This window comes from Bipolaris victoriae (genome assembly GCF_000527765.1).
Source record: "Bipolaris victoriae FI3 unplaced genomic scaffold scaffold_33, whole genome shotgun sequence".
NCBI lineage: Eukaryota > Fungi > Ascomycota > Dothideomycetes > Pleosporales > Pleosporaceae > Bipolaris > Bipolaris victoriae.
The window spans coordinates 167,459-189,858 of record NW_014575359.1 but is presented as its reverse complement, the minus strand read 5'-3'; the positions used below and the strand labels follow the sequence as shown (position 1 = coordinate 189,858).

Sequence of the window (22,400 nt, the reverse complement as noted above, 5' to 3'; positions counted from 1 at the left end):
CCCAAGCTCCATCTGCTGGCGACTGCCGCTCTTGGCTTGGTTCCTACTGCACGTCATCTGCACCGTTTCTGACCCTCTCCCAACTCGACCTTTTTCGTTTGCGCCCGCTGTCCGTTGGTCCTACTCTGCTTCACCTTTGCACCCCACACGCCTGTACACAACCACCCCTCACCATGGCTTCGTCTTCGGCAGCAGCAGGCCTGTTGTCTCGCCAGCTCAAGCAGATGCAAAATGACAAGAGCATATCGGGCATCAGCTGCGGATTAGTCGACAACAACGTGTTTGAGTGGGAGGTGATGCTCATGATTGACGACGACACAAAGTTTTACGGAGGTGCGACCACTACTACGCCTTCAACGCGACCACATGCTCACACGCCACACAGGAGGTTTCTTCCGCGCCCGTCTCACCTTTCCCACCGAATATCCCCTGTTGCCACCTAAGATGCGCTTCGAGACCCCCATCTTCCACCCCAACAGTGAGTTCCCCATACATCTTCTCCTCTACTTTCCTAACTAACACACGCCACAGTCTACCCGAACGGCGACGTCTGTATTTCGATCCTGCACCCCCCAGAAGAAGACAAGTACGGCTACGAATCCGCCGCCGAGCGCTGGTCACCCGTCCAAACCCCCGAAACCATTCTTCTTTCTGTCATATCCATGCTCTCCAGTCCCAACGACGAGTCGCCTGCAAACGTCGAGGCTGCCAGCCTGTGGCGAGACAACACACCCGAGTTTAAGAAGCGCGTAAGAAAGTGTGTGAGGGATAGCTTGGAGTTTGAATGAAACGCAGCGGTGCAACTTGGGCTAGGCAAAACGTGATCATGACAAACAAGCATAAGCGCGGTGGATGTATCTTTGATTAGGGCGAATTTACTGGTTCATGGCGTGCTCGGCGTCATACATGAATATTCTTTTGAGAGTTTGGTGGATGCATCGTATGTCGAGAATCAACATGGTACCTGTATACCAAGATTTTGTGCATGTTTACTTTGCAACATAAGTGATGATATGTTTGAAAAAAACATGTCAACTAGATTCTTTGGAGACGAGTTGGTTGTGAAGACCAGGTCAAAAAAGCATCACGTCACTTTCTGCAAAACACAGTAGTACTAATCAAAAACCCAGAAAAAATATATAATATGTGTATATCCCGTAATTCCCATATCCCTAAAACCTGTATTACCATCTCCCCTTTCGTATACATACCCTATTTCTCATCCCAAAGTAAATCCTCCAAAGTTGACAAAAGAAGAAGTAGAAAAAAATATTAGTGTACAAGGCCCCCCTACGCGACCGCCATATCATCTTTACTCCACGCTTTTTCAAACCCGACAGAAAGAAAAGGTCGCCCATATCTAGATGACGCCGAGCCCAAGCAGCAAAAGCGCCGTGCAAATCAACCCATCACCACCGAGGTTGCCCAGGCCGCCAAGCGGCAAAATGCAGCATTGGGCTGAGAGACCGTTTTGGGCGCATTGGGCGTTGAAGGCGTCGGGGGTAGCGACGGCACCGGCTGTGGTCATGTTAGTATCGTGTACTATTTGTATTTTGAGGAGTTTCGGATGTGGGGAGATGGAACTTACCACTAGCACAGTTGGATACACCGAGTAAACCAGTTTGGCAGCAGAGGGGAGATGAGGAACCGCAGATGCCGCCTTGGCCGTGACCGTGACCGTGGCCGTGACCGTGTTGACCGCCGTGTTGGCCTTGTCCTCCTTGCTGTCCGCCTTGCTCGCCGCCTTGCTGGCCTCCTGGCTGACCATATGAATCTTCTTCGCCGCCTTGCTGGCCCCCTGGCTGACCATATGAATCTTCTTCGCCGCCCTGCTGGCCTCCTTCTTGCTGGCCACCACCTTGTTGGCCTCCTTGCTGGCCACCGCTGCCTTGCTGACCATAATATAAACCTCCTTCTCCTCCTTGCTGGCCACCTTGGCCTCCTTCGCCGCCTTGCTGACCTCCTGCACCGCCTTCGCCGCCGCCCTCGCCTCCGCCCTCGCCGCCGCCTTCACCTCCTCCGATGCCGCCGAGGAGACCGCCGCCGAGTTGGGGTTGAGGCAGGGCGATTGCGGTACTGAGGGCGAGGAGGGAGGTTAGGGTGATGAGTGTGAAACGCATTTTTGGATGTGGTAATTAGTTTGATTGGTCGGAAGCGAATAGATGAATTGAAGAGTTTAACGAAAGTGTTTTGTAGAATGGGAAAGATAGTCTGGTAGTAGTTGGTTGATGATGAGATATTTCCACTGGTAATCAAGAGTGTTCTTATACAATCTTTCTTCTCGACACCTACACCCACATCTTTCCTCTATCCTTTCCTTCTTATCCAGCTCCGTTCACCTGAATCCTCCGACTTACCCCCCCCCCTCTATCCACTCATAGTGTTCTTCTCTTTATTTTTCCACCTCAGAATATGCACGATTTTTTACTTTCCATGTTCCAGGCATACATGCTAAGCAAACGCCCCCACACCCATGCGAAGATCATACACAACCTTAAATCCCACAAGAATTCTCCGTGTGGCTCGGCTTAAGGGGCCGGTGTATGTGCAAGAAAAGAGGGATCGACTGCAAGGGTTTACTCGCTTCTTACGACGATGGATGTTGTTGTTCGCGGGGTAGATATTTGCTTTTTTTCTTCGGAAATGACAGGATGGCGCCGTCTTTCTCTTGCCTGATTGGGAAAGTAGGATGGAGGAGGCTGGGTGCTGCGGCTGCTAAGCTCAAATTTTTGTGGGTACGTGGGAAAAGTAAAGATATCGGTTGCTATATGTGGAAATTAGATACGATCGAGTGGGTTGCGGTTGTGGGGGATCGACACGCAAGCACGTGGGTGAAAGGTCAAAGAAAGCGGGTTGTTAGATTTATCGGTGTGTACAGGATGGGAATTTTCGGACTAAGAATAGAATTAAGATATGCATCGCATGGGGACTTTCGAAGAGCCTAGTGTGATTGGAGAGGCGAGAAGAAGCAACCCATAACGGAGAATTCTACGAATCTGAGTGGCACCGAGTGGCTTTGCAAGCGTCCGAGTGGCATTGCTTGGTAAGCTCGCAGTGATTGACATTGAACTAAGAAGACAAAGAGATTGACAAGGGGAGCGCAAAGTCAGAATGTTGTCTTTTTCGTCTACGTAAGTACGTTACAGAAAGTCTTAAACCCAAGCACACACGCTCACACCTACAACTCCCCCTCCAACGCAACCTCTCTTTCCTCCGCACAAACCCTACATCAAAAATGCGCCTTTGTTGTCTTGATCCAAGCACAGACAAAAAGTAGAAGAAGAATTCGTAAAAGCAGTCTAGTGCTTACACACGGGGCCTGCCAAGTGATATAACACTATGCTATAGTCATGACGCCACCAGTGCTAATTATACAATCACCAACACCGCAAGGAAAGCCGCAGCCCATCCAAAAGACGATGTCTGAAGCGTGACTCCATAGTTCTTCTCCTCGTCGTCCTTGTTGTCGTCGTTGAGAAAGTCGAAGGTAACGTTCCTAGCAGGCCTCTTTGGCCTCCTGGTCCTGCGCGACCTGGCCTCGACAGTCTTGCTGGGAATAGTAAACCAATCCAGCAGTCCCCCAGACGTGGTTAGGGTTTTTGTTGCGCTGAGCACCTTACGGGCGACCGTGTGTGTCTTTGACCACGACCCTGAGAGCATGTCTGCGACATCCTTGGGCTGGCCGTCCGTTGTGTTGAGAAGAACTTGGGTGGAGCCTTGCATCAAGGGAAGCTTCTCCACAGATAGCTTGGCGACAGAAGGTGCTTGGGCGGCGGGCTTGTTTGGATCCACAAGCTCAAACACCATCTTGCCGTCCACCATGGTTTTTAGAGACGATGAGATAAGGCCCGGTTGCATAATGCACATGGACGAGGGTGAGTCGCACTTGGTGCCGTTTTTAGATATGACGAGCGTGTAAGTGCCGGGCATCTTCTCTTCAGTGCCGATTCTGACAGTTACGCCATTGTCTGGGGTGGCTGTAAGGCGAAAATGTTAGCACAATTTTCTCTTCCATTCAAACAAAGGAAAGATGCCGACTTACCCTCTGCTACAATGCCATCCTTGATGCTGAGAGCTGCAGCGTTAAACTCCACCGCAAGATCTCCCACAGTCGCAGCCTGTGCGTACTTTTGAAGGCCAGCCAACATAATCGTAAAGTAAAAGGCGTGCATTTTAGCGAAAAAATGTCCGAAGAAAAGATTGGTGTAGTAGGCTAAGAAAGTATGACCGCACAGCAGCTGAATGAATTGAACTGTGAAGAGGATGAGGGATTAAAAAAAGCATGGCAGCAACTTCAATAAATATACCTCGTCTTCATCGTCGTCAAACAGTATAGCCATGATTCGACTAATAATACCAGCATTTTTCTTCAAGTCAGTACCGCATAGACTGAACTTGCCTGGTGTTGATGAAACAGCATCATAGGCATCACATGACAAAGTGGCCAGATAGACCTTCTCCAGGCCTCTTCCTAGTCACCTACACAGAATAGATTGGCCCTGCATCCATTCACACGCAGCTGCGGCTGTTGATCCCCACGCAGGCCGTTGATTCAAAACAGAGCAAAGCTGTGGGGTAAGAATAAGCAGCAATGCCAATGCCATTAACACTGTAAGCATATAGCCCAAGTTCCGACTAGTAGTATACTAAATACAGCAAAACAACCATCTAGGTATACTAGTTTGAAACTAATGATCTGGTTAAGGCATGTTTGTAACGCGCACAGACGGGTTTGGGGGTTCCAAAATAGAGTGCCGAGACCAAGGCCAAGAACAGCGCACAGGCTTGTTATAGAACGACGAAACCCCGTGACACCTATAGGTGCTAAGTTCTCTTTGCGACAGAACGACCTTCATGCTTTGCACGTGTTTTCGTCTGGCTAGTTGCTAGTCGCTGCGTGTCACAGTATCGCCGCTTAAAGCCAGCAGAGGCCGTGCGCGACTAATGCTAGACAACTAACGTTAATGCTAAGGTAAGCAAGTGTATACACGCACATCGAGCCAAGTCGTTCTCGAATGCTGTCATGAGTCTGTCATCGTTTGGCATTTTGCAAGTGCCTGGTGGAGAAGCGATGCTGGTCAGACAGGAGCTTGTGAGTGATGCTAAGAGATTTCAGATGTTTCTGGTGTTTATGCTGTTGGCTTGGTACCTCTTTCGTCGAAACTATGGCATTCACTTGGCATCTTGCATCGTCTGATGCTCTTTTGCTCCCAGTATGCATCGTTCAGAATGTATAAAGATGAGGTGTTGCACACGAGTTGGAAATCATCGCATCATCAGCATTCGATCCCACCATCACTTCCATTCCATCGGTCTCGCAGGTTGAAGATCATTCATTTCTTTCTTCAATTCAACACTCCAAGCCGGTCTTTCTTTCCCCAACACTTTCATCTCCATCTCTTTCAGCTCTAACCAGTCCTTTCCTCAAACCCTTCAACATGCATCCTTCTACCATTGCAGCCATTCTGGCATTCACTGCTGGCATGACTGTGAATGCCGTGCCTGTTGTTCGCCCGGAAGGCACTCCTGAGCCTCCAGCTGATAGGCTTCGAACAACCGTTGGGCATACTCAAGCTCGGCCTCAGCTGTAAGTCTTCCTACTAAAAACCGTACCAGACGTTGTACTAACAGCATCAGGAGCGAACTTGCCGAAGACGAATTTACTGTCCCTTCAATTGGGAAGAGAGACCATCCGATCAGGCCTTTGCCTGCCTGTAGTGATAGTTCCGAACCATCCATTGGAATACTCTGCATGAGCTCAGACCTTGAGGAACTGATCAATCGCCCCTCCAACGGCATTGGCCGTCCCAGTGTTCTCGGCCCACAAGTTACCAAAAGAGACCCTCGGCGTTTTGCTGATCTGAATAATGGCCACGTCGATCTCGGCATCCTGGTCCCCCCCCCAACTCTCGAAGAATTGCTAGAGAGGAAGAAACAAGCCGGTTTTAGTAAGGAGAAGAGGCAATCAGGACGTCCAATCCGCCTTGTTGAGCCTTCAGGCGAAAGTACAGTGACCCCCGAGGAGCTCGAACAAATAGTGAACAATTACAAACAATTCCGCAAAGAATTCGGCGGCGTTGGCGCAAAGGAAAAGCGCAAAGCTCAGGTCATCGATGCCGGCTTTGGATTCGATGCCGGAGTCACTATTGATCCTTCTGCGCTTACTGGTAGACTCAAGCAGTTGATTCCTGGTCAGAAGGAGAAGAGAGACAATGGAAGATTCATAAATAAGGAGCCCGGCCGCCTTGGGTGGGATCCCATTCCCACCATTGGTGACGAGGTCCTTCGGGGGGCCCAGAATCAGAAGAGAGACCTTTCACGAGTCGTCGACAATGTAGTCGGCCGCATTGCGCCTGTCGTTCCTGGCGGCGTCAAGCAATTCATCCCTGGTCACAAGGAGAAGCGTGATCCTCAGGTTATCGACGCTGGGTTTGGTTTTGACGCTGGAGTTACCATCGACCCTTCTACTATCACCGATAAAGTCAAGCAGTTCATCCCCGGCCAGAAGGAGAGGCGCGATCCTCAAGTCATCGACGCAGGCTTCGGTTTTGACGCAGGTGTCACCATCGACCCTTCTACTATCGCCGATAAAGTCAAGCAGTTCATCCCCGGCCAGAAGGAGAGGCGCGATCCTCAAGTCATCGACGCAGGCTTCGGTTTTGACGCAGGTGTCACCATCGACCCCTCCACCATCACCGATAAACTCACGCAATTCATCCCCGGCCAAAAGGAAAAGCGCGACGACATGGGCGCTGACTTTGGCTTCGGCGCCACCCCCGATTCCCTTGTTCTACCCGTGCGGAGGCCAAGTCAGAAAGTCACGCGCGACGCCCAGATCGACGCTGGCGTTGGCTTCGACGCTGGTATCACTATCGATCCTATTGCGCTGCCTGGTCACATCAAGAAACTCCTTCCGATCCAGAGGACTAAGCGCGATCCTCAGGGCCGCGGAAAGGGACATGTTTTTGGTAAAATCGCAGAGGGAGTCGCGGGGGGTATTGGCGCTATTGCTGATGGGCTTACTATTCACCAGGCGCTTCAGGGCAAGCCGGCTTAGATAGTTGGTTTGGGGGCAAGGCGGGACTTGGGAAGGAGGTAGAGAGCGAGGTTACGATTTGCATGGGTGCTAGGCGCATCTTCTTTATGATGAAATGTCTTTCGTTTTATGAGGTTTTTTGTAGCGATAGATGTGCGAGCAATTACATTCGTTTGATGGTATGACAATGTGTTTTTGATGCTTGAGTGATGATGGAGTAAGATGTGATATGGCATGTAGCTAAACTCGCAGTTTCCTGTCTTAGCAATATACTACACTTTGAAAAATATAACACAAACACTACAAATACACATACCTACTTCCACATCCCATATATCAACCAACCCACCTCACTAATATAGTATCCAAGCCACACAAGGCAACCAACCCCAAGCTCCCCGCACCCAACCGTTCCCACAGCAGCCACCCGGAAACGACCCCGTTTCACCCCCCAAGTACCCCCCACCCCGGCACCATGTGCCCCCTCCAAACCCGCACGCACTTAGCCAAAACAGCGCTCAAAACAACGGTGGTATTCAAACCAGCACGCCGTCAGTGCATTCTCATGTGATACCGTATGTTACAAAATGAATTATTAGCCCATTGTAGATAGTATTCTTACATACAACCCCATTGTACGTGTTCGAGTAGAATCGTGAAAGCGAAAATACAGTACAGAAAGTACAGGGCGACGAATACTCAGCGTGCAAAAATTTGGAGTGCGAAGTAGGATCTATAGTGGGATTACTCCATGAGAGTCTAGATAACGGAAAGACTGTGGAAAGAAGAGGAGAGGAGAGGAGAAGAAGGAGGTGTATGACCGGCACACATCAACTTTACTTTCCATCAAGAAAATTACTTCCAACTCAACATCATTGCGGTACAGAAAAACGGGGTTGGAGGGAGTAACTCTTCATTCCATCATGACACTCGTATAAAGCGGCCAGAAAAAGTGCGGTGGTGGTGGTGGTGGTGGGGAGGGGTTGGGGGAATCCAAACTACCAAAAAGTAAAAAAACGTCATCAATGTGGTAGGGAGGCTGGGTAGCAAAAAAGAATCCTGCATGACCGACCATCCAAAAAAAAAGCGAAGGAACCACAGACTCATTTCCAAAAAGGGGGGGTATCAGGCGACCAAAAAAAACACACTCCCGCGAATATCCCAAAAAAATCTCAGAAAAAAGGCGTCAAAAAGTCCTCATCTCCTTGTCCATCTCATGACACAACTGCCCACACGCTCCCTACATTTCAAATCTCATCCCACGGAAAATCCTGCGGATCAATCCTCGTACAGGTAAGATATGGCAGTCCACCCTCGCGGAGATCCAGTTCGAGAAAATTCCGCATAAGTGGCTTGACAATATCTTTTGCTTTATTCTTAATCTCATCAATACGGCGCTCAAGCCGCTTTAGGTTATCGCGATTGTAGTGTTCGGGGTTGAGACGGAGAAAGCGCTTGCATTCGTCGTGATTGAGGTAGCTGGAGCCTGCTTGGCCGAGAAGGCGGAAGATGCGACCTGTGTTGAAGATTGGGGGTGGAGGGAGGGGGGCGACTTCGCCTCGGGGACCTTGGGGGCGTGGAGATTTGAGGATGGGAGCTGGAGGTGGGGTTGTGTTTTCTGCGAGCCATTGGCGGAAGAGGGAGACGGCGATCCAGTCGAGCCAGTTGCTTGAGGGGCTGACGCGCTCGCCGCGGCTGGTTGTGAGGGAGAGGCGGAAGAGTTTGACTTCGATCTTTGCTTTGAGTTCGTCCATTTCGTCCACTTTGTCTTCGATCAGTTCAATGACTGGCTCGGCAATTTGGCCACGCAGTTGGTTGATGCCTTGCGGCCACTGTCCGACCACGTGGACCATGGCCTCTGCGAAAATTGCCTTGCTCCGCGCCATGTAACCCAGTTTTAGATAGCTGGGTGGGTATTTTGCTATCTGTTTCCATAATCGGCCCTGGAAGCGGAGGAGGTGGTGGTCGACGCGTGGTCCAATTACACCAAGTGCATCGTATATGTCGGCTAACTGTAAGAGAGATTTGCACTCGACGTAGGCAGTCGCAATGTTGATGGTGTCGAGCGAGGGAGGGTAGTTGTAGAAGATGCGGAACAGGTTGTCATAGTCTCGGAAAGTGTCATCGTCGGGATCGAGTTCAGGAGGTGCGGAGGGTACGTTGACGGTAGAAAAGTTGGCTACGCTACGGAAGAATCCTGATTGCGGGGGCGCGGGCTTATTATTTCGTGCTGGTGGCGGCTGTGTGGATGTGCTTGGGTCACCTCCAAACATGGTGGAGGGTTGGTTCTTCTGGAACATGTCAGCGGGTGATTGTACGCGCGTCTGTGGGAGACAAGGTACCTTTTGGACCAGCATAGGCACATCATCGTCGCCGTTTCCCCAATCGAGCTCATACCTCCATTTCCTCTTTTGCTCTGGTCGTGAACCAGAGGGTATTCTGGACAGGGCGGTGCCGTTTGTCGGGCCTGTGTTGGTCACGTCTCCGGCGGTGGCCCACTCATCGCTCGTGCCAGCCTCAAAGAAACCAGAGCACTGGGTGAGGATCAGCTTATGCAGCAGATAGCGCTGTTCCTTGCGTCCGTTGCTAATGATGATTTCGACGTCGCCGGTATGGGTGAAGACGGGGAACTCATTTTGCGACACAAGCGACGAGCCACCGAAATTGGACCGGGTCTGGCGATGTCTGCGGACAGTTGACGCGCGAGAGGAATGTGATGCGACAGAGGAGGGCCGGCGTATGGGCAATGAGCGCTCGGCACTCGCGGAGTCTGGATAGGAAACCATGCGCCGCGACTGGTGGTGTTTTGCTGCAGACGGGGTCGCGGGCTGTGAAGGTGCTGGCTGGGGAACGGTTGAAGGGGGTGGGTGTGGTCTGGCGGAATATTGCGCTCCAGCAGGTTTGCGACGGGTCCGAGGTGGCTGGTCGCAGGGAGACTGCAGACTGCAGGCGTGGAGGCGGGTGAGGCGACAGCAGCAGCAACAGCAGCAACAGCAGCAACGGCTGTGCGGGTTGCGTTGTTTGCACGCGGCGGTGCAACGATGCAACGATGCAGCAGCTTGGTCGAGTGCAGACGGGTGGGCTGGTAGTTTGTTGATGCGAGGCTGGAGGCTGCGCTGAGTAGAGGCGGGCCGCTAAAACCACCCCACCTCCAAGGACAATGGCACGCAGGGGAGACCAAGACAAGACGGTGGCTAGGAGCAACGCCTTTCAGCTGGACAAGGGCAGCGCTGCGGGTCAGCGGCAGTGGTGAGGTTTGTTTCAGACAGATAGACAGACAGCAGCGGCCGCTGTCGCCATGGCCGTGGCCGTGGCAACTGTTCACATGGGCTGCTCTGCTTTGCACTCGGCCCATGCCCTGGCACAGAGCTGCTTGCGAGGGCTGTGCGCCAATCGCCTCCCATAGCCGGGCCAAGCGCTGGGTGAGCCTCGACGGCCACCAGCTGGGATACCGCGGCAGATGCAGGGGGGGATGGCTACAGGTTATGGGCTTTCAACAACTGGGATGCAGGGGTAGCAGGGTTATGGGCACTTGGGTCCGCCATTCGCGTGCTCGAGAGCACACTTCTTTTCAACACGCTCCGCGCTTGTCGTGGCGGCATCCAATCGTCAAGTTGATAGTATACATGCAGTGATACAGCCGTACTATGGTGCAACAAGAAGCACTTCTGACGACGTTGCGACACTAGTTGGGAACGGAACCTACCAGCACTAGGGCTGTGCTCCAATCTTCGTCTGTCCACCCATAAAGGGTCGCAGCACCTCTGGTATCGTTACAGTGCGCTCCTGTTCGTTCCAGTGGTTCTCCAGGATCGCTGCCAGCACCCGCGGCACAGCAAGGGCAGTCCCGTTGACTGTGTATGGAAACTCCAGCTTGCCCTTGACACGCACTCGCGTTTGTAGCCGACGGCTCTGGTAATCCGTGCACATTGAAGTTGACGTCACCTCGCCCCAGCCTTGGTCCTTTTCTCGTCGTGAGGGGAAGAAGGCTTCAATGTCCAGCTTCCTTGTAGCGCTCGCCCCAAGATCTGTAGTCGGCATCTCCAAGATGCGACATTGCAGCCCCAGTGCTTCCAATATCTCCTTCTGTATCGCCAGCATTTCCTCAAAGACTGCTTCGGAACTTGATGCTGGCTGGGCAGCAAAGTAGTCTTCGCCCGCGTGGTCAGGTACTGTCCAAGCGAACATTTCAACCTTTGTGAACTCGTGAACGCGATACAAGCCTTTGGTGTTGGCGCCTCTTGCCCCCGCCTCAGCACGATAGCATCTACTGACACCGACCGTCTTGAGTGGTAGCTCTGCTTGTTCGAACTTGTGGTTTGCATACATGCCCGCAAGCGGTATCTCCGCGGTGCCAGCAAGGGCTAATTGGGGCTTCGCTTTGTCTTTTTCCGACTGCTCAATGGCATAGATTTGCTGCTCTCCGTTCTGGTCCCGCGGCTGGAACCCGCATGCGGCTGCAACGTGCGAGTAGACAATCGAAGGAGGTGCCACTGCTTTCCACCCTTTGTTCCGCGCGACGCTCAGAGCATATTGTACCAGAGCTTGTTCCAGCATTGCTCCATCTCCGACAAGAAAGTACCAGCCCCATCCTGACGTTTGCGACGAGCCTGAGAAGTCGAGGATGCCCAGTTCTTGTCCAATGTCTACGTGTGACTTTCGAGACGCGGATTGCAGTGGCTCGCTCTCGGATTGCGCATTGATGTAGCCCACTACTTCAAAATCGTCGCCGACTGGAGTGTACGTGCTGCTCAAGTTGGGAAGGTCCTGCGCCAGAGCTTCAATCTCATCTTGTATCTGCGTCTCCTGAGCTTCAATTGAGCTCAATTCTTCCTTGAGAGCTTTCGCATCCGCAATAGTTCCTTTCTGCAAGGCAGCAGACTGCCCATCGCCACTCTTGGCCTGCGCCGCTGCCCTTGCGAGTTTGGCTCGCAGCTGGTTATTGCGCTCCCGCAAGCTACGACTGCTCTGCTGCAGGGCGAGCCACTGGTCGTGTAGTTCTATGATGCGCCATGATGATTTGCTATGCGCGCCATAGTTTCGATCTATACAATTCTGCTCGTAGAGACCTGGGTTCTGTCTGATGTGCTTAATGTCGATTGTGGGCTTGGGCGCGAATGCGGGTTGGGCGTAATTTCTGCGGGATGATAGCACGGCTGGGCGAAGCGATTTTTTTGGTTTAGCTGTACACTCTGTGAGCGAGTATCGAAAAGCTCTCATTGTCGCAGCACCTGAAAGGTGGAATTGTGCTGTCCGTCCCACCTCTGCAAAGTCGGAACTTTTGGTGGAGGCACTGTGACCCCTGCACCCTGTCGTGTAGTACGAACCTTGCGTTCCCCGCAGCCGCCCGCTTGCATTGCAGCTGCTATACTTGAGCCAACAGCAATCTCTCTTACGTATATATTTTGTGAGGAACAAACTCCCCACTTACGCACTGGGACATCTGGAGTAGTACAAGAAAGATTCGTTGCTATTGATTAGCTAGCTTTTTAAAGCCATGAGGTGGAGTGCGAAAGATGTGGTGTTCCATCTGTGCAGCAGTGCCAAGCTTAGATATCGATAACATCACGTGTGTCCTGGCAGTAAACTGTAGGGCGCTAGAAGATCTTGTGTTGCTTAAGCTATGGGGGTTAACCGATATGCAGAGTTCACTTGTATTTTATGTCACGTGTTGTGCCTTCTGTAAAGCTTTACAGGGTAGGCTTTTCTATCCTATAGCAGCGACGCGTAGCAGGTTTAATATTTATCATTTCTCAGACGTGGATAGTATAGGCTGGGAAACTTCACTGCTCAGGGTCTAATATCTACTCCAAAAGAAAGTGCTCTTCAATAGATGGCAATTTGTAGTTGACCAATCATCAGTCTTATTGCTGTAAAATACCGTAGACGCGATTGTATAGACTATGTAGACTATAGTACATCACACGCTTCTGTCAAAGCGCCAACAGATTGTTCTGGATCATTGTAATGTGGTGCGGTAGTATGTTACTTTTTTCAGCTTAAGCAAAAGTTAATTGAGGATGTTGTGGTTGCGGTGTGGTGCTGGTTAGGCGTCTACACATCATCTCAACTAGCTCCAATGTCACGAAATTAGCCAGCGTGTTGCCAAGACTGCCCAGACAAGTGGCTTATCTCTTCTGGTAAGGGGCTACGCTACGCCTTGTACCCTCTACCAGAAGATTGTATGACGAGATGCAACGTGATGAGGCCTAGTGTTCACAGATGATTTACGCTATGTTTTTTCATTGCTAAACATTTCAGTGAGTGCAGTCTCCTTTCTTTGTACTATAAATCAATTTATACTTATTTTAAACTTCTTAGCCTATAACACCAGCTTTTTGACTAAAGTTTAGAGAGTGTTGTGATCATTTGCTAGTCTGGAAAGTACCATCCAACAGCCATTAAATTATCTGTACAAATACTATCAACCAGCGGCAACCTGTCTAACAATAGACCAATCGACTTAAATCGACTACGGCCGGACGCCTAGTCACTACCGCCAAGAGTTTATGCGAAGTCGTATAAATACTTATCTTGCTATGCTTAACGAACAGCCCTGCGTTTCTAACCTCCCAAATTCACTTCACTATTGCCCAACGAAATGACGCGCACTCCTATGCTTTTCGCCATTATCTGGAGTGCCTTGCCTGTTGCAGTACTTTCTGCTTGTCGTCATCCAAATGGCAACCTGCAAACGGACGCATATCATGCCCCTTGCGCCGAGGTTCTAGGCAACCCACTCAATACCATGTGCTGCGCAATTGAACGGCCCAACCCGTCCGAAGGGATTTATGCAAATGGCTTTGCTGCAGATGTATGCCTGCCAAACGGACTTTGCAAGCAGGCCTGGCGCCGTGATGAAAACAGTACAACAAATATACAGTACTACCGAGAGGAGTGCACAGTTGAGGGGTGGAAGAACGGAAGTTGTTTGAGCGTCTGCTTATCAACTAGTGTGCGTAAAACGATCATATCTCTTTCACCTAGCCTACTGACACGTGGTAGGTTAGTAGCAACGTTTTGATGACACCCTGCGACGATACTGCGAACTCTACAAAATGGTGTTGTGGCGAGACGAAGGACTGCTGTGCTGGTGATATTGGCATTGAGACGCTTGCGCAAACATTCCTTGGGACGATTGCAACCTCCACATCGACTATCAGCTCGTCAGCGCTTAGCTCGTCAACCTCCAGCTCTTCGGCATCAACCTCACCTCTCTCTGAAACAACAGCACCTAACCATTCCGATGGCTCAGTGTCGCTTTCAGCCGGTGCAATTGCAGGTATTGTCATCGGCGCCGTAGCTGGTATCGCGCTCATTGGTGCCGCATGGTTCCTTATTGCACGGCGACGTCGAGTTGCGGATTCATCACTCGATAAACATCAAACCTCTGGTCCGTCCGAGATGCAGACACACTACTACGCACATGAAGCAGGTTCACCTGAGCCGAAGGTTTCCGAATTGTCGGGCACGAATCCCACTAGTCACGATAAGACATCCAGAACCTACGAGTTGCAGTGAAGAGCTACAAAGGATCGAAGCTTGAGATTAGCGTTGGAATCTTTTGCATTCTGAAATATAGAATCGTTCAGCCGACTGGGCAAGTAGTGAAGGATGGCTCCTGTACACAGTTTACCAGGTTGCTCCTGTCGTCCTGTCACTATTACGTTATTTGCTCTGGAGCTTTATGACGCCCAGCCATCACTAAAGCAAAGGCACCTGTGTGATGTGTCAATGTATGATAGGCCAAAGTTCGATCAACTATACCTAAATGGATTTCAAAAATGTGTTGTTCCCTACGAGTAAGATTAGGGCAGATAAGTAGGCCTGAGCCGTGCTATATCATGAATCAGGTATGAATAGAGCGCTATCCTTGATATTTGCCTGGCGGCTGAGTAGATGCATTCGTTCAAATTGTAGAGCAGGAGTAAGGGATCTCTCTGTGGATGAGTTGTTGCCCGAAATTTTATTTATGTACCACTGGCAACGTCAAACTACACAGCTGCCGAATGTTGGTCTCAGTCAGGGCGAACTTCCGGCTTCCGGGTCACGCTAACCTGAATTGGCTATATCCGGTGTCCAACATCCAGCGACTAGTTGCGCTAGGACAACAGTTTAAGGAATTATGGTTTCTGGTTTTTAGAGTACGTTTACAAAGATACGGAATTATTGCACCTGCATTCAGATCGCCATATTCTTGAGCTGTTAGTGTACGTGCCCCGAAGCTAATTAACCCGTTCCAATCCAATTACGTTACTACCGGAAACATTAATTACTACACTTGTGCGAGGCTCTTAGATATTGATATATTCTGGCATCTACACAAAACATGACCCTTTAACTACTGGCTCAGTTCCTTGATGATCGAAGTAGCACTCGTTATCCAACATGGAGTCTTTTGCACAAGACAGCGCGTTTTGCCGGATCCTGTATCTTGGTGCAAAGCCAGTGGACGGGCACATATCCTCACGGTTTGTGCAGGATCCGCCCGTCGGATATTAAAATTGGTCCGGCGCTTTCTCCTCCAACTCCGGAGTTATAACAGTTTTGGATTTCTGGATCTTTCCTGTCGAATACTTCCGAGAAAATTGTGGAAACTCATTGACGGTCCTACGATTGGTTTATTGCAAGAACAAGGTGGGGTCAAAGCAAACACATATATCAAGACTGCACGAGATAGCCAGTATAAGTCAGCTACTTACCCTGTTGGATGTCTCAGGTATCATCTTCGGTTTCTCTACAACACTTGCTGTTTAAGTATCCCCACACGCATGTAACAAGCTCGAGTGGGCTTTTGAAACAACCGACAACGACCTTGCCATCATGTCAGCCCCAGTCAGCTTGAAGGATCTCACCACCGAAAACATCACTGAGAATGTGCATGCTATTAATTCCCAATGCTCCAATCCCCGCTTGAAATATATCCTCGAGCGAGCTGTAACACATCTGCACGAACTTGCGAGGGAAGTCAGGCTCACCACCGATGAGTGGATGGCAGCCATCCTCTTCTTAACTAAAGTTGGACAAATCTCCTCAGAAACCAGACAGGTAACGTTGTAACCCAGATTTATAGCATTTGCTTTTGATGATGATGATCATGGCTGATTAGTACCAGGAATTCATTTTACTATCAGATATTTTAGGTCTTTCGCTCCTAGTAGACTCGATTGACCATCCCAAACCTCAAGGAAGCACCCAAGGCACCGTACTTGGCCCATTCCACACACACGAAGCCAAGAATAGGGACCAAGGCAGTCTCATATCACACGATCCAGATGGAGAACCGCTCCTTGTTTTATGCACCCTGAAAGATGTTCACGGTAACCCTATTCCAGGAGCGCAGATCGATGTGTGGGAGACGGATTCAAAAGGCTTCTATGATGTGCAACACGCAGATAGGACGGGCCCGGATGGTAGGGCTGTCCTAACGAGTGATGAGAACGGTAACTTCTGGTTCAAAGCCATTGTTCCTGTCCCTTATCCAATTCCACACGATGGGCCTGTTGGAAAGCTTCTGAAATTGCTGAACCGTCATCCGTATCGACCGAGCCATATGCATTTCATGTTCAAAAAAGAGGGATACGATCCCCTCATAACGTAAGGCAAAAGGCCTCGGTCACACTTTGATTTTCAGCTAACAACTTGGACAGTGCTTTGTACTTGAAGAACGATCCGTACGAATTGACAGACGCAGTATTTGGTGTCAAGGACTCTTTGGTGGTTCCGCTCCAGAGAGTTGAGGATGAAAGGCAAGCCAAGACTTATGAGGTGGAATTGGGGTCTGCGCTCATCTCGTATAACTTTGTTCTGGTCAGCAATGAAGCTGCAGTAGAATTACGCAGGCAGAAGGCAGAAGAGGCGATGGCTGGTCTGAAAGGCAAGTTCAGATTCATCGGCAATCTACCGGTTCCAGATGTAGATTAGGCACTGGGCTGGAGTGTCGGATAAACACCTGATCTATCGTTGTCGAGATCATTGAATAGGAATGAAGAGGTACCTATATCTGTCGAATCGTTCAACCCTGTTGTGAAATCCTGTAGCAAACAGGGGTCTATAAGGGACGCGAATAGTGTTTCAGGGTCTGTGACATGCCCATTTGCAGCGAAGGTTGTCTCAGGGAAACAATAATTAAAGTTCTGCCCAAAGTCATTGAAGTTGCCCCGACCTTGAGCTTCATCGTCGACCCGGTCTGTATGGACACGAGGAAGTGGAACAGAAATAGCTGCATCGCGCTGGATCATCGACCGAGCAATATCCAGCCCTTCTCGTAGTAATTCCGCACTCCGAAGAGCCACTGTAGCTTCCTGCATCGACTGTAGAATATTCTGAGCTTTGATCACATCCTCCAAGAGGTCCTCGCTTCGCAAAGCAGTGGCTCGGAGCATGATGACATATAGAACAATCATGCCAGCGTACAGAGTATACGTTGAATTGTACCACCACGTGCGAAAGTAGTGACGATGCGTGTACGCCTCATGAAGAAGCTGGATCGTCTCTCTTGCGGCGCTCAGACAGAGTCCAACATGATCGGACATCTCCAATGCGTTATAGTTGATAGACGGAATCAAGAATATTCGATGAACGAGTATCCTCGCATTCAGGTACCTCAATTGTAAAACAACTTTCACTTTTCCTGCCCACTCTTCCTCTCGGAAAGAGAGTTTGCCAAAGTCAAGCCACTCAGGCAGATTGGCTTTCCAATCGCTAAGAAGGGCATCAAGCTCCTTTGCAATTACTGACTTCTCCGATAATGTGAGGCCCTTGGCGTCATGATATAGCTCTTTGGATATGCGACGAAGGATAGCGGCATAGCGTACCATCTCATTTATCATAGCAATGCTTTTGGGCTCAGCCTCTGAGGTATCAGGATCACCGTCAATCTGGTTCCTGATGAGAGGCAGCGGGGTTTGATAACTGTGCGGTTTTCTTAGGCTGTCTCTTCTCCCTGAGCTGCAGCTCATATCGATCTCATGGGAATATATGCACCACCAAGTACGCCGCGCAGCTTTTCGGTCCTTTGTCGACCTAGACATGGATTCGTTTGCAAGGCCAATCGCGAGAGCGGTACGAACAGCCTGACCGCAGTACATGTAGCATGTGTGCGGCATGTGGGAGTTCTGACAGTAGAGTGACTGCGCGATCGTTAGCAAGTGGCGTTGCAGGCAACATGAGGGGGCTCAACCATTAAAAGGAGTGTTTGCGCACTTTCCAAGGAACACACTGCATATGTATCCCCCAGCTTATTCTTGGACTGTCGGAAATACATGCGGGAGATTGTCTGGGAAGAAATCCGTCGTTCAGGCTCTGCCAATCCCGCTATATATGTCTGCATGTCCTGCCCCAGATCCTCGAGAACGTTTCTATCAGCGATAAGGGCGCCCACTGCCACAACAATGTTGTATAGCGCAGCGAAGTGTCTGTATCTTTTGCTTCTTTCAGTGGTAGTGTGCCGGGCCCACATTTCTCTCCCGCATCGTTCTTCAAACTGAACTGGATCAAGCATGGGATGAATATAGTGTAAGTTCTGGAAGAAAACATTGATGTAGAACTTTTCTAGACGTCTTTTCAAAGCCTGGGTAGATGACGACATGTGATCCTGGACGTTGTGAACTGTAATGTGGCATGGAGAACTAATCGCATCAACGGTATGCGCAGGTCGGGTACTTTGAGGCACGGCCGGCAGGCCCTCGCACAACGTTGAGCCCAAACGTCTATTCGTCGTACAGCTGTAATTTGGCGCCGTGTTACTTGACTCGGCCTGTCGGTCACTTGCGACGTGTGGAGGCGTCTTTGGTCTTGACGGTGGGGAGGGCACCTCTTCATTTGACAGGATATTGATGATAGAAACTCGATCTTGGGACAGGGATCTCAGGTCGGGCTGACCATTTCGTATGTTGTTAACCGACAGGTGATTTTCACTGGGAGCATGTGACTCGTTGTGGCCATGGTTGCTGGTAGGGAAAAGATGTGTGGTCGATTCATGAACATCAGAGCGCACGTAGCCGGAGAGACCATTTTGTCGGGCGAATGAAAAGAGCTGGTTGAGGAGCACAAAATTAGATGATGTGCCGTAGAATTCAGTACCCTGAGTGCGCTGGTTGATATCGCCTACTACATCTAAAGTATTTGTGGATAAGGCCTGAGGTGCAAAATCTAGTATCTAAGGTCAGTGATATTGATGCCGTGAGAAACTAGGAAACTCAAGAATCGTATACCAGATAGTGCTGTATCACGAGGAGGCTCCTGCAACTCGCCTTCATGTGGTGCAGTCTGACTCCCAGTAGCAAATCCTGGAGACATGGGAGTACTTGGCGTTTCATTGGCGCTTCTATAATCTTGCTTCTTTTTCTGACGACTGCGCCTTTTGATGCCGTATTCGCAGTCAGCAGCGTGCTTGACGCAATTCAGACACGGCTGTTGCTGATCGCATTTGGCCTTCTTTACGCGACACCGTTGACAGGCGTGGCTCACCCGCGGACGATTACGGGGTCCTTCAGCCGTTAGATCCGCAACAGGGAATGTATTCTGTTCTGGTTGTACCAGGTTACTTGTCTCGGATGAAGGCTGCATTTGAAACATCCGAGCATATGCGAGTCGCTAGCGGAAGATTTGAAGTTGGGGGCAGAACCGGCAATATGATATTTATTTGGTAGTTCATTATCCGGGATATCCACTTCTCCGCTCTATGCAACCAATAGGAAGACCAGAAGATATTCGTGAACAACTCGACCGGAAGTCGGACATCAGCGAAAACCCGGCGCTAAGTCCATGTCACGTGACGAGAGCATTCTGTGAAATCCTTTGTCAATGTGCAATATCTCTACCAGGAAACTATTAAAAGTCCCACCATGCCTTCAATTACAGTTGAAATGAATCCACGACTATCCAAACAATTGTTCCAAAAGTCTTTACGGCATGCCGGTCTTCCAAGAGACATCTAATGCAGCAAGGGACCTCAGGATCCTTCCTTCTCGTGCCCTGCCCCTCCCAAGACTCTCGGCCAGACCGGAACCCTTGTCGAGCGCAGAAGAGAGTCGTGAAGTTGTTGTTATCGGGGTAAGTATGGAGTTGGGCGTCAAAAAGAATGTAATCACTAACACTTTCGCGATAAGGCTGGGCCGAGTGGTCTTTTCTTAACCCTGTTGTTAGCCCGATATGGCCTTACCGGGTCTTCACTACTTTGTTTGGACTCGAAACCCGGAACATTAAAGGCTGGTCAAGCAGATGGCCTACAGCCTCGAACATTAGAGGTCCTCCAGTCCCTTGGTATAGCCGCGGAGATTATCGATGAAGGCTGTCATATGGAAGAGGTCGCCTTTTGGAATGCAATACCTGCGAGTTCGCAGGAGGGCCCTATTGGCGCCAAGAGAGGCATTGAACGCTCTGAATTCGCACCCGACGTGAACGTGCCTACTCGCTTCCCTTTCGAGGTCACGATCCACCAAGGCCGTATCGAGCGGATACTCCAAGAAAACCTTCATTTGTATGCGCCTGAGGACACAATTCGGAGGTCTCATCGCTTCCTCAAGTACGTTGTGGAGGATCCTAATTCCGAATTTCCAATTCTTGTGAGTTACGAATACGACGATATTGATGGCAACACAAAGCAAGGATCCGTTCGCACGAAATATCTTATTGGCGCAGATGGCGCAAGGTCGCAAGTACGAGCGTGCATGGGACTGAACCTAGAGGGGGAGACGACGGATCATATATGGGGAGTCTGTGACTTTGTTGCGACTACAGATTTTCCTGATATCCGCAAGCGGTGTGCTGTGCATTCCGATTCAGGGTCAGTCATGGTTATCCCCAGGGAGCAGATTGCCACCGGCGAGTATCTTACCCGCCTGTATGTACAAGTGCCTGGAGAGGTAAGCAAGGATGAAGATTCTCAAACAGATAAGAAGTCAGCCGACAAAAAGAAACGTGAAGCTGTAACACTGGACTACATCTTCCAACAGGCACGCAGAGTGTTTTCCCCGTATAGCATTAGCATCAAAGAAGGGACCATACCAGACTGGTGGGCTGCGTACCAGATAGGTCAACGAATGACGCCAAAGTTCTCTGCGAGAACACCTGACGGGGTTGACAGAGTGTTTATTGTTGGTGATGGTGAGCTCAGACTTCAACTTTTCATAGAACGGACACACACTAATAGTTAGCAGCGTGCCATACACATAGTCCAAAAGCTGGGCAAGGCATGAACGTATCCATGATGGACTCTTACAATCTTGCATGGAAACTCGCTCACAGCATCCACGGATTGACGCCGCATCGTCCGCCAGGAGTGGCGGACCCAGTACTAGAGACGTTTGAGTCGGAGCGCACCGACGTTGCCCGCCAACTCATCGAATTTGACACAGCATTCTCTCACATCTTCTCTGGGAAGATCGGGTCGGCGGATTCTGCAGCTTCAGGTCTTACGCATGAGGAATTTCTCCGTGTCTTCACCGAAGGTAATGGGTTTACAAGCGGATGTGGTCTTCAATATCAACCGAGCACGTTGATTCGGACGCCAGTCAACCCTCAATACAGTGCAGGCGATCGGTTCGGCGGCGCATTGATTCCAGGGAAACGTTTGCTCAATGTCGAAGTGAAACGGTATGCGGATGCAACAAGTCGTCAGTTACATGATGGTACGTATTCACGAACTTACGGCACCGAAAACTAGCAGTTCAGCTGATGTGTATTAAAGAGATACCTTCTTCAGGCCGATACCGTATCATTTTGTTTGCAAGCAAAGATCTTGTTGATAAATCCGGTGCCTCTCAATCAGCCTTGATATCATGCAGTAAGATCATTGAACAGTTTCCTGCAGGCACGATCGAGCTTGTCGTTCTTCACCCTCTAAAGGAGCGATTCGAATGGACTGACATTCCCCCGGTTGTGAAGCAGCTTGCTGAGATGCGAACATACGGGTTGTCGCGGAAAGAAGATGCCTATGAGGTATTCGGTGTATTAAAAGATGAAGGGCTTATCGCCATAGTTAGACCTGATGGGTACATTGGGACGTTAGTTTCTTTGTCTGACACTAATGAGGTAGAGGAATATCTTCGCTCTTGTCTTATCTATAAATGAAATGTTTTCAATTTCTTCAATAATATATAATGCGATTTGGAAGTGAGGCTACTCAGGATTTCAAGAACCAGACCTTTGGCGTAATCTCACGTACCGAGCTAATAGTAATATTACCATATCAGTAATTATAAATTATTTCTACTATACTCAGAACTTGGATAAGACTATTAATATTGAATCATTGTAGTAACTAGATAATTACATCTAACGTCAGTAGCTTCATTAGATTATTTAGCTTGCTAGATAGCCAAGACAGCTGCTTAGTTAGTAAAGGAAAGAGAAGAGAAAC

General features: G+C 49.8%; 10 protein-coding genes across 10 annotated transcripts; 5 read left to right on the top strand and 5 right to left on the bottom strand.

Moving 5' to 3' along the window:
- Window positions 1–173: 173 nt before the first annotated feature.
- On the top strand, window positions 174–788 carry COCVIDRAFT_15173 (hypothetical protein; the record flags this gene model as incomplete). Its single annotated transcript, XM_014702093.1, has 3 exons — window positions 174–333; window positions 386–478; window positions 532–788. The coding sequence occupies 3 exons, from the start codon at window positions 174–176 to the stop codon at window positions 786–788; spliced, it is 510 nt and encodes a 169-aa protein (XP_014557579.1).
- Window positions 789–1,360: 572 nt separating this feature from the next.
- On the bottom strand, window positions 1,361–2,120 carry COCVIDRAFT_25796 (hypothetical protein; the record flags this gene model as incomplete). Its single annotated transcript, XM_014702108.1, has 2 exons — window positions 1,361–1,518; window positions 1,589–2,120. 2 exons carry the CDS (start codon window positions 2,118–2,120, stop codon window positions 1,361–1,363), a joined length of 690 nt encoding a protein of 229 aa, XP_014557594.1.
- A 1,249-nt stretch (window positions 2,121–3,369) lies between these two features.
- Window positions 3,370–4,148, bottom strand: COCVIDRAFT_96538 (hypothetical protein; the record flags this gene model as incomplete). The annotated part of the gene is made up of 2 exons (XM_014702164.1): window positions 3,370–3,977; window positions 4,043–4,148. 2 exons carry the CDS (start codon window positions 4,146–4,148, stop codon window positions 3,370–3,372), a joined length of 714 nt encoding a protein of 237 aa, XP_014557650.1.
- Window positions 4,149–5,438: 1,290 nt separating this feature from the next.
- COCVIDRAFT_36935 (hypothetical protein) lies at window positions 5,439–7,057 on the top strand (the record flags this gene model as incomplete). Its single annotated transcript, XM_014702163.1, has 2 exons — window positions 5,439–5,587; window positions 5,617–7,057. The coding sequence occupies 2 exons, from the start codon at window positions 5,439–5,441 to the stop codon at window positions 7,055–7,057; spliced, it is 1,590 nt and encodes a 529-aa protein (XP_014557649.1).
- A 1,226-nt stretch (window positions 7,058–8,283) lies between these two features.
- On the bottom strand, window positions 8,284–9,822 carry COCVIDRAFT_36934 (hypothetical protein; the record flags this gene model as incomplete). The annotated part of the gene is made up of 2 exons (XM_014702162.1): window positions 8,284–9,327; window positions 9,379–9,822. The coding sequence occupies 2 exons, from the start codon at window positions 9,820–9,822 to the stop codon at window positions 8,284–8,286; spliced, it is 1,488 nt and encodes a 495-aa protein (XP_014557648.1).
- Window positions 9,823–10,747: 925 nt separating this feature from the next.
- COCVIDRAFT_36933 (hypothetical protein) lies at window positions 10,748–12,256 on the bottom strand (the record flags this gene model as incomplete). The annotated part of the gene is made up of 1 exon (XM_014702161.1): window positions 10,748–12,256. One exon carries the CDS (start codon window positions 12,254–12,256, stop codon window positions 10,748–10,750), a length of 1,509 nt encoding a protein of 502 aa, XP_014557647.1.
- Window positions 12,257–13,637: 1,381 nt separating this feature from the next.
- COCVIDRAFT_15168 (hypothetical protein) lies at window positions 13,638–14,557 on the top strand (the record flags this gene model as incomplete). The annotated part of the gene is made up of 2 exons (XM_014702092.1): window positions 13,638–13,991; window positions 14,042–14,557. 2 exons carry the CDS (start codon window positions 13,638–13,640, stop codon window positions 14,555–14,557), a joined length of 870 nt encoding a protein of 289 aa, XP_014557578.1.
- A 1,302-nt stretch (window positions 14,558–15,859) lies between these two features.
- Window positions 15,860–16,960, top strand: COCVIDRAFT_25790 (hypothetical protein; the record flags this gene model as incomplete). The annotated part of the gene is made up of 3 exons (XM_014702107.1): window positions 15,860–16,084; window positions 16,152–16,633; window positions 16,687–16,960. 3 exons carry the CDS (start codon window positions 15,860–15,862, stop codon window positions 16,958–16,960), a joined length of 981 nt encoding a protein of 326 aa, XP_014557593.1.
- Window positions 16,957–19,615, bottom strand: COCVIDRAFT_96677 (hypothetical protein; the record flags this gene model as incomplete). Its single annotated transcript, XM_014702160.1, has 3 exons — window positions 16,957–18,168; window positions 18,219–19,189; window positions 19,252–19,615. The coding sequence occupies 3 exons, from the start codon at window positions 19,613–19,615 to the stop codon at window positions 16,957–16,959; spliced, it is 2,547 nt and encodes an 848-aa protein (XP_014557646.1).
- A 336-nt stretch (window positions 19,616–19,951) lies between these two features.
- COCVIDRAFT_96672 (hypothetical protein) lies at window positions 19,952–22,111 on the top strand (the record flags this gene model as incomplete). Its single annotated transcript, XM_014702159.1, has 4 exons — window positions 19,952–20,092; window positions 20,149–21,145; window positions 21,199–21,669; window positions 21,729–22,111. The coding sequence occupies 4 exons, from the start codon at window positions 19,952–19,954 to the stop codon at window positions 22,109–22,111; spliced, it is 1,992 nt and encodes a 663-aa protein (XP_014557645.1).
- Between the last annotated feature and the right edge of the window lie 289 nt (window positions 22,112–22,400).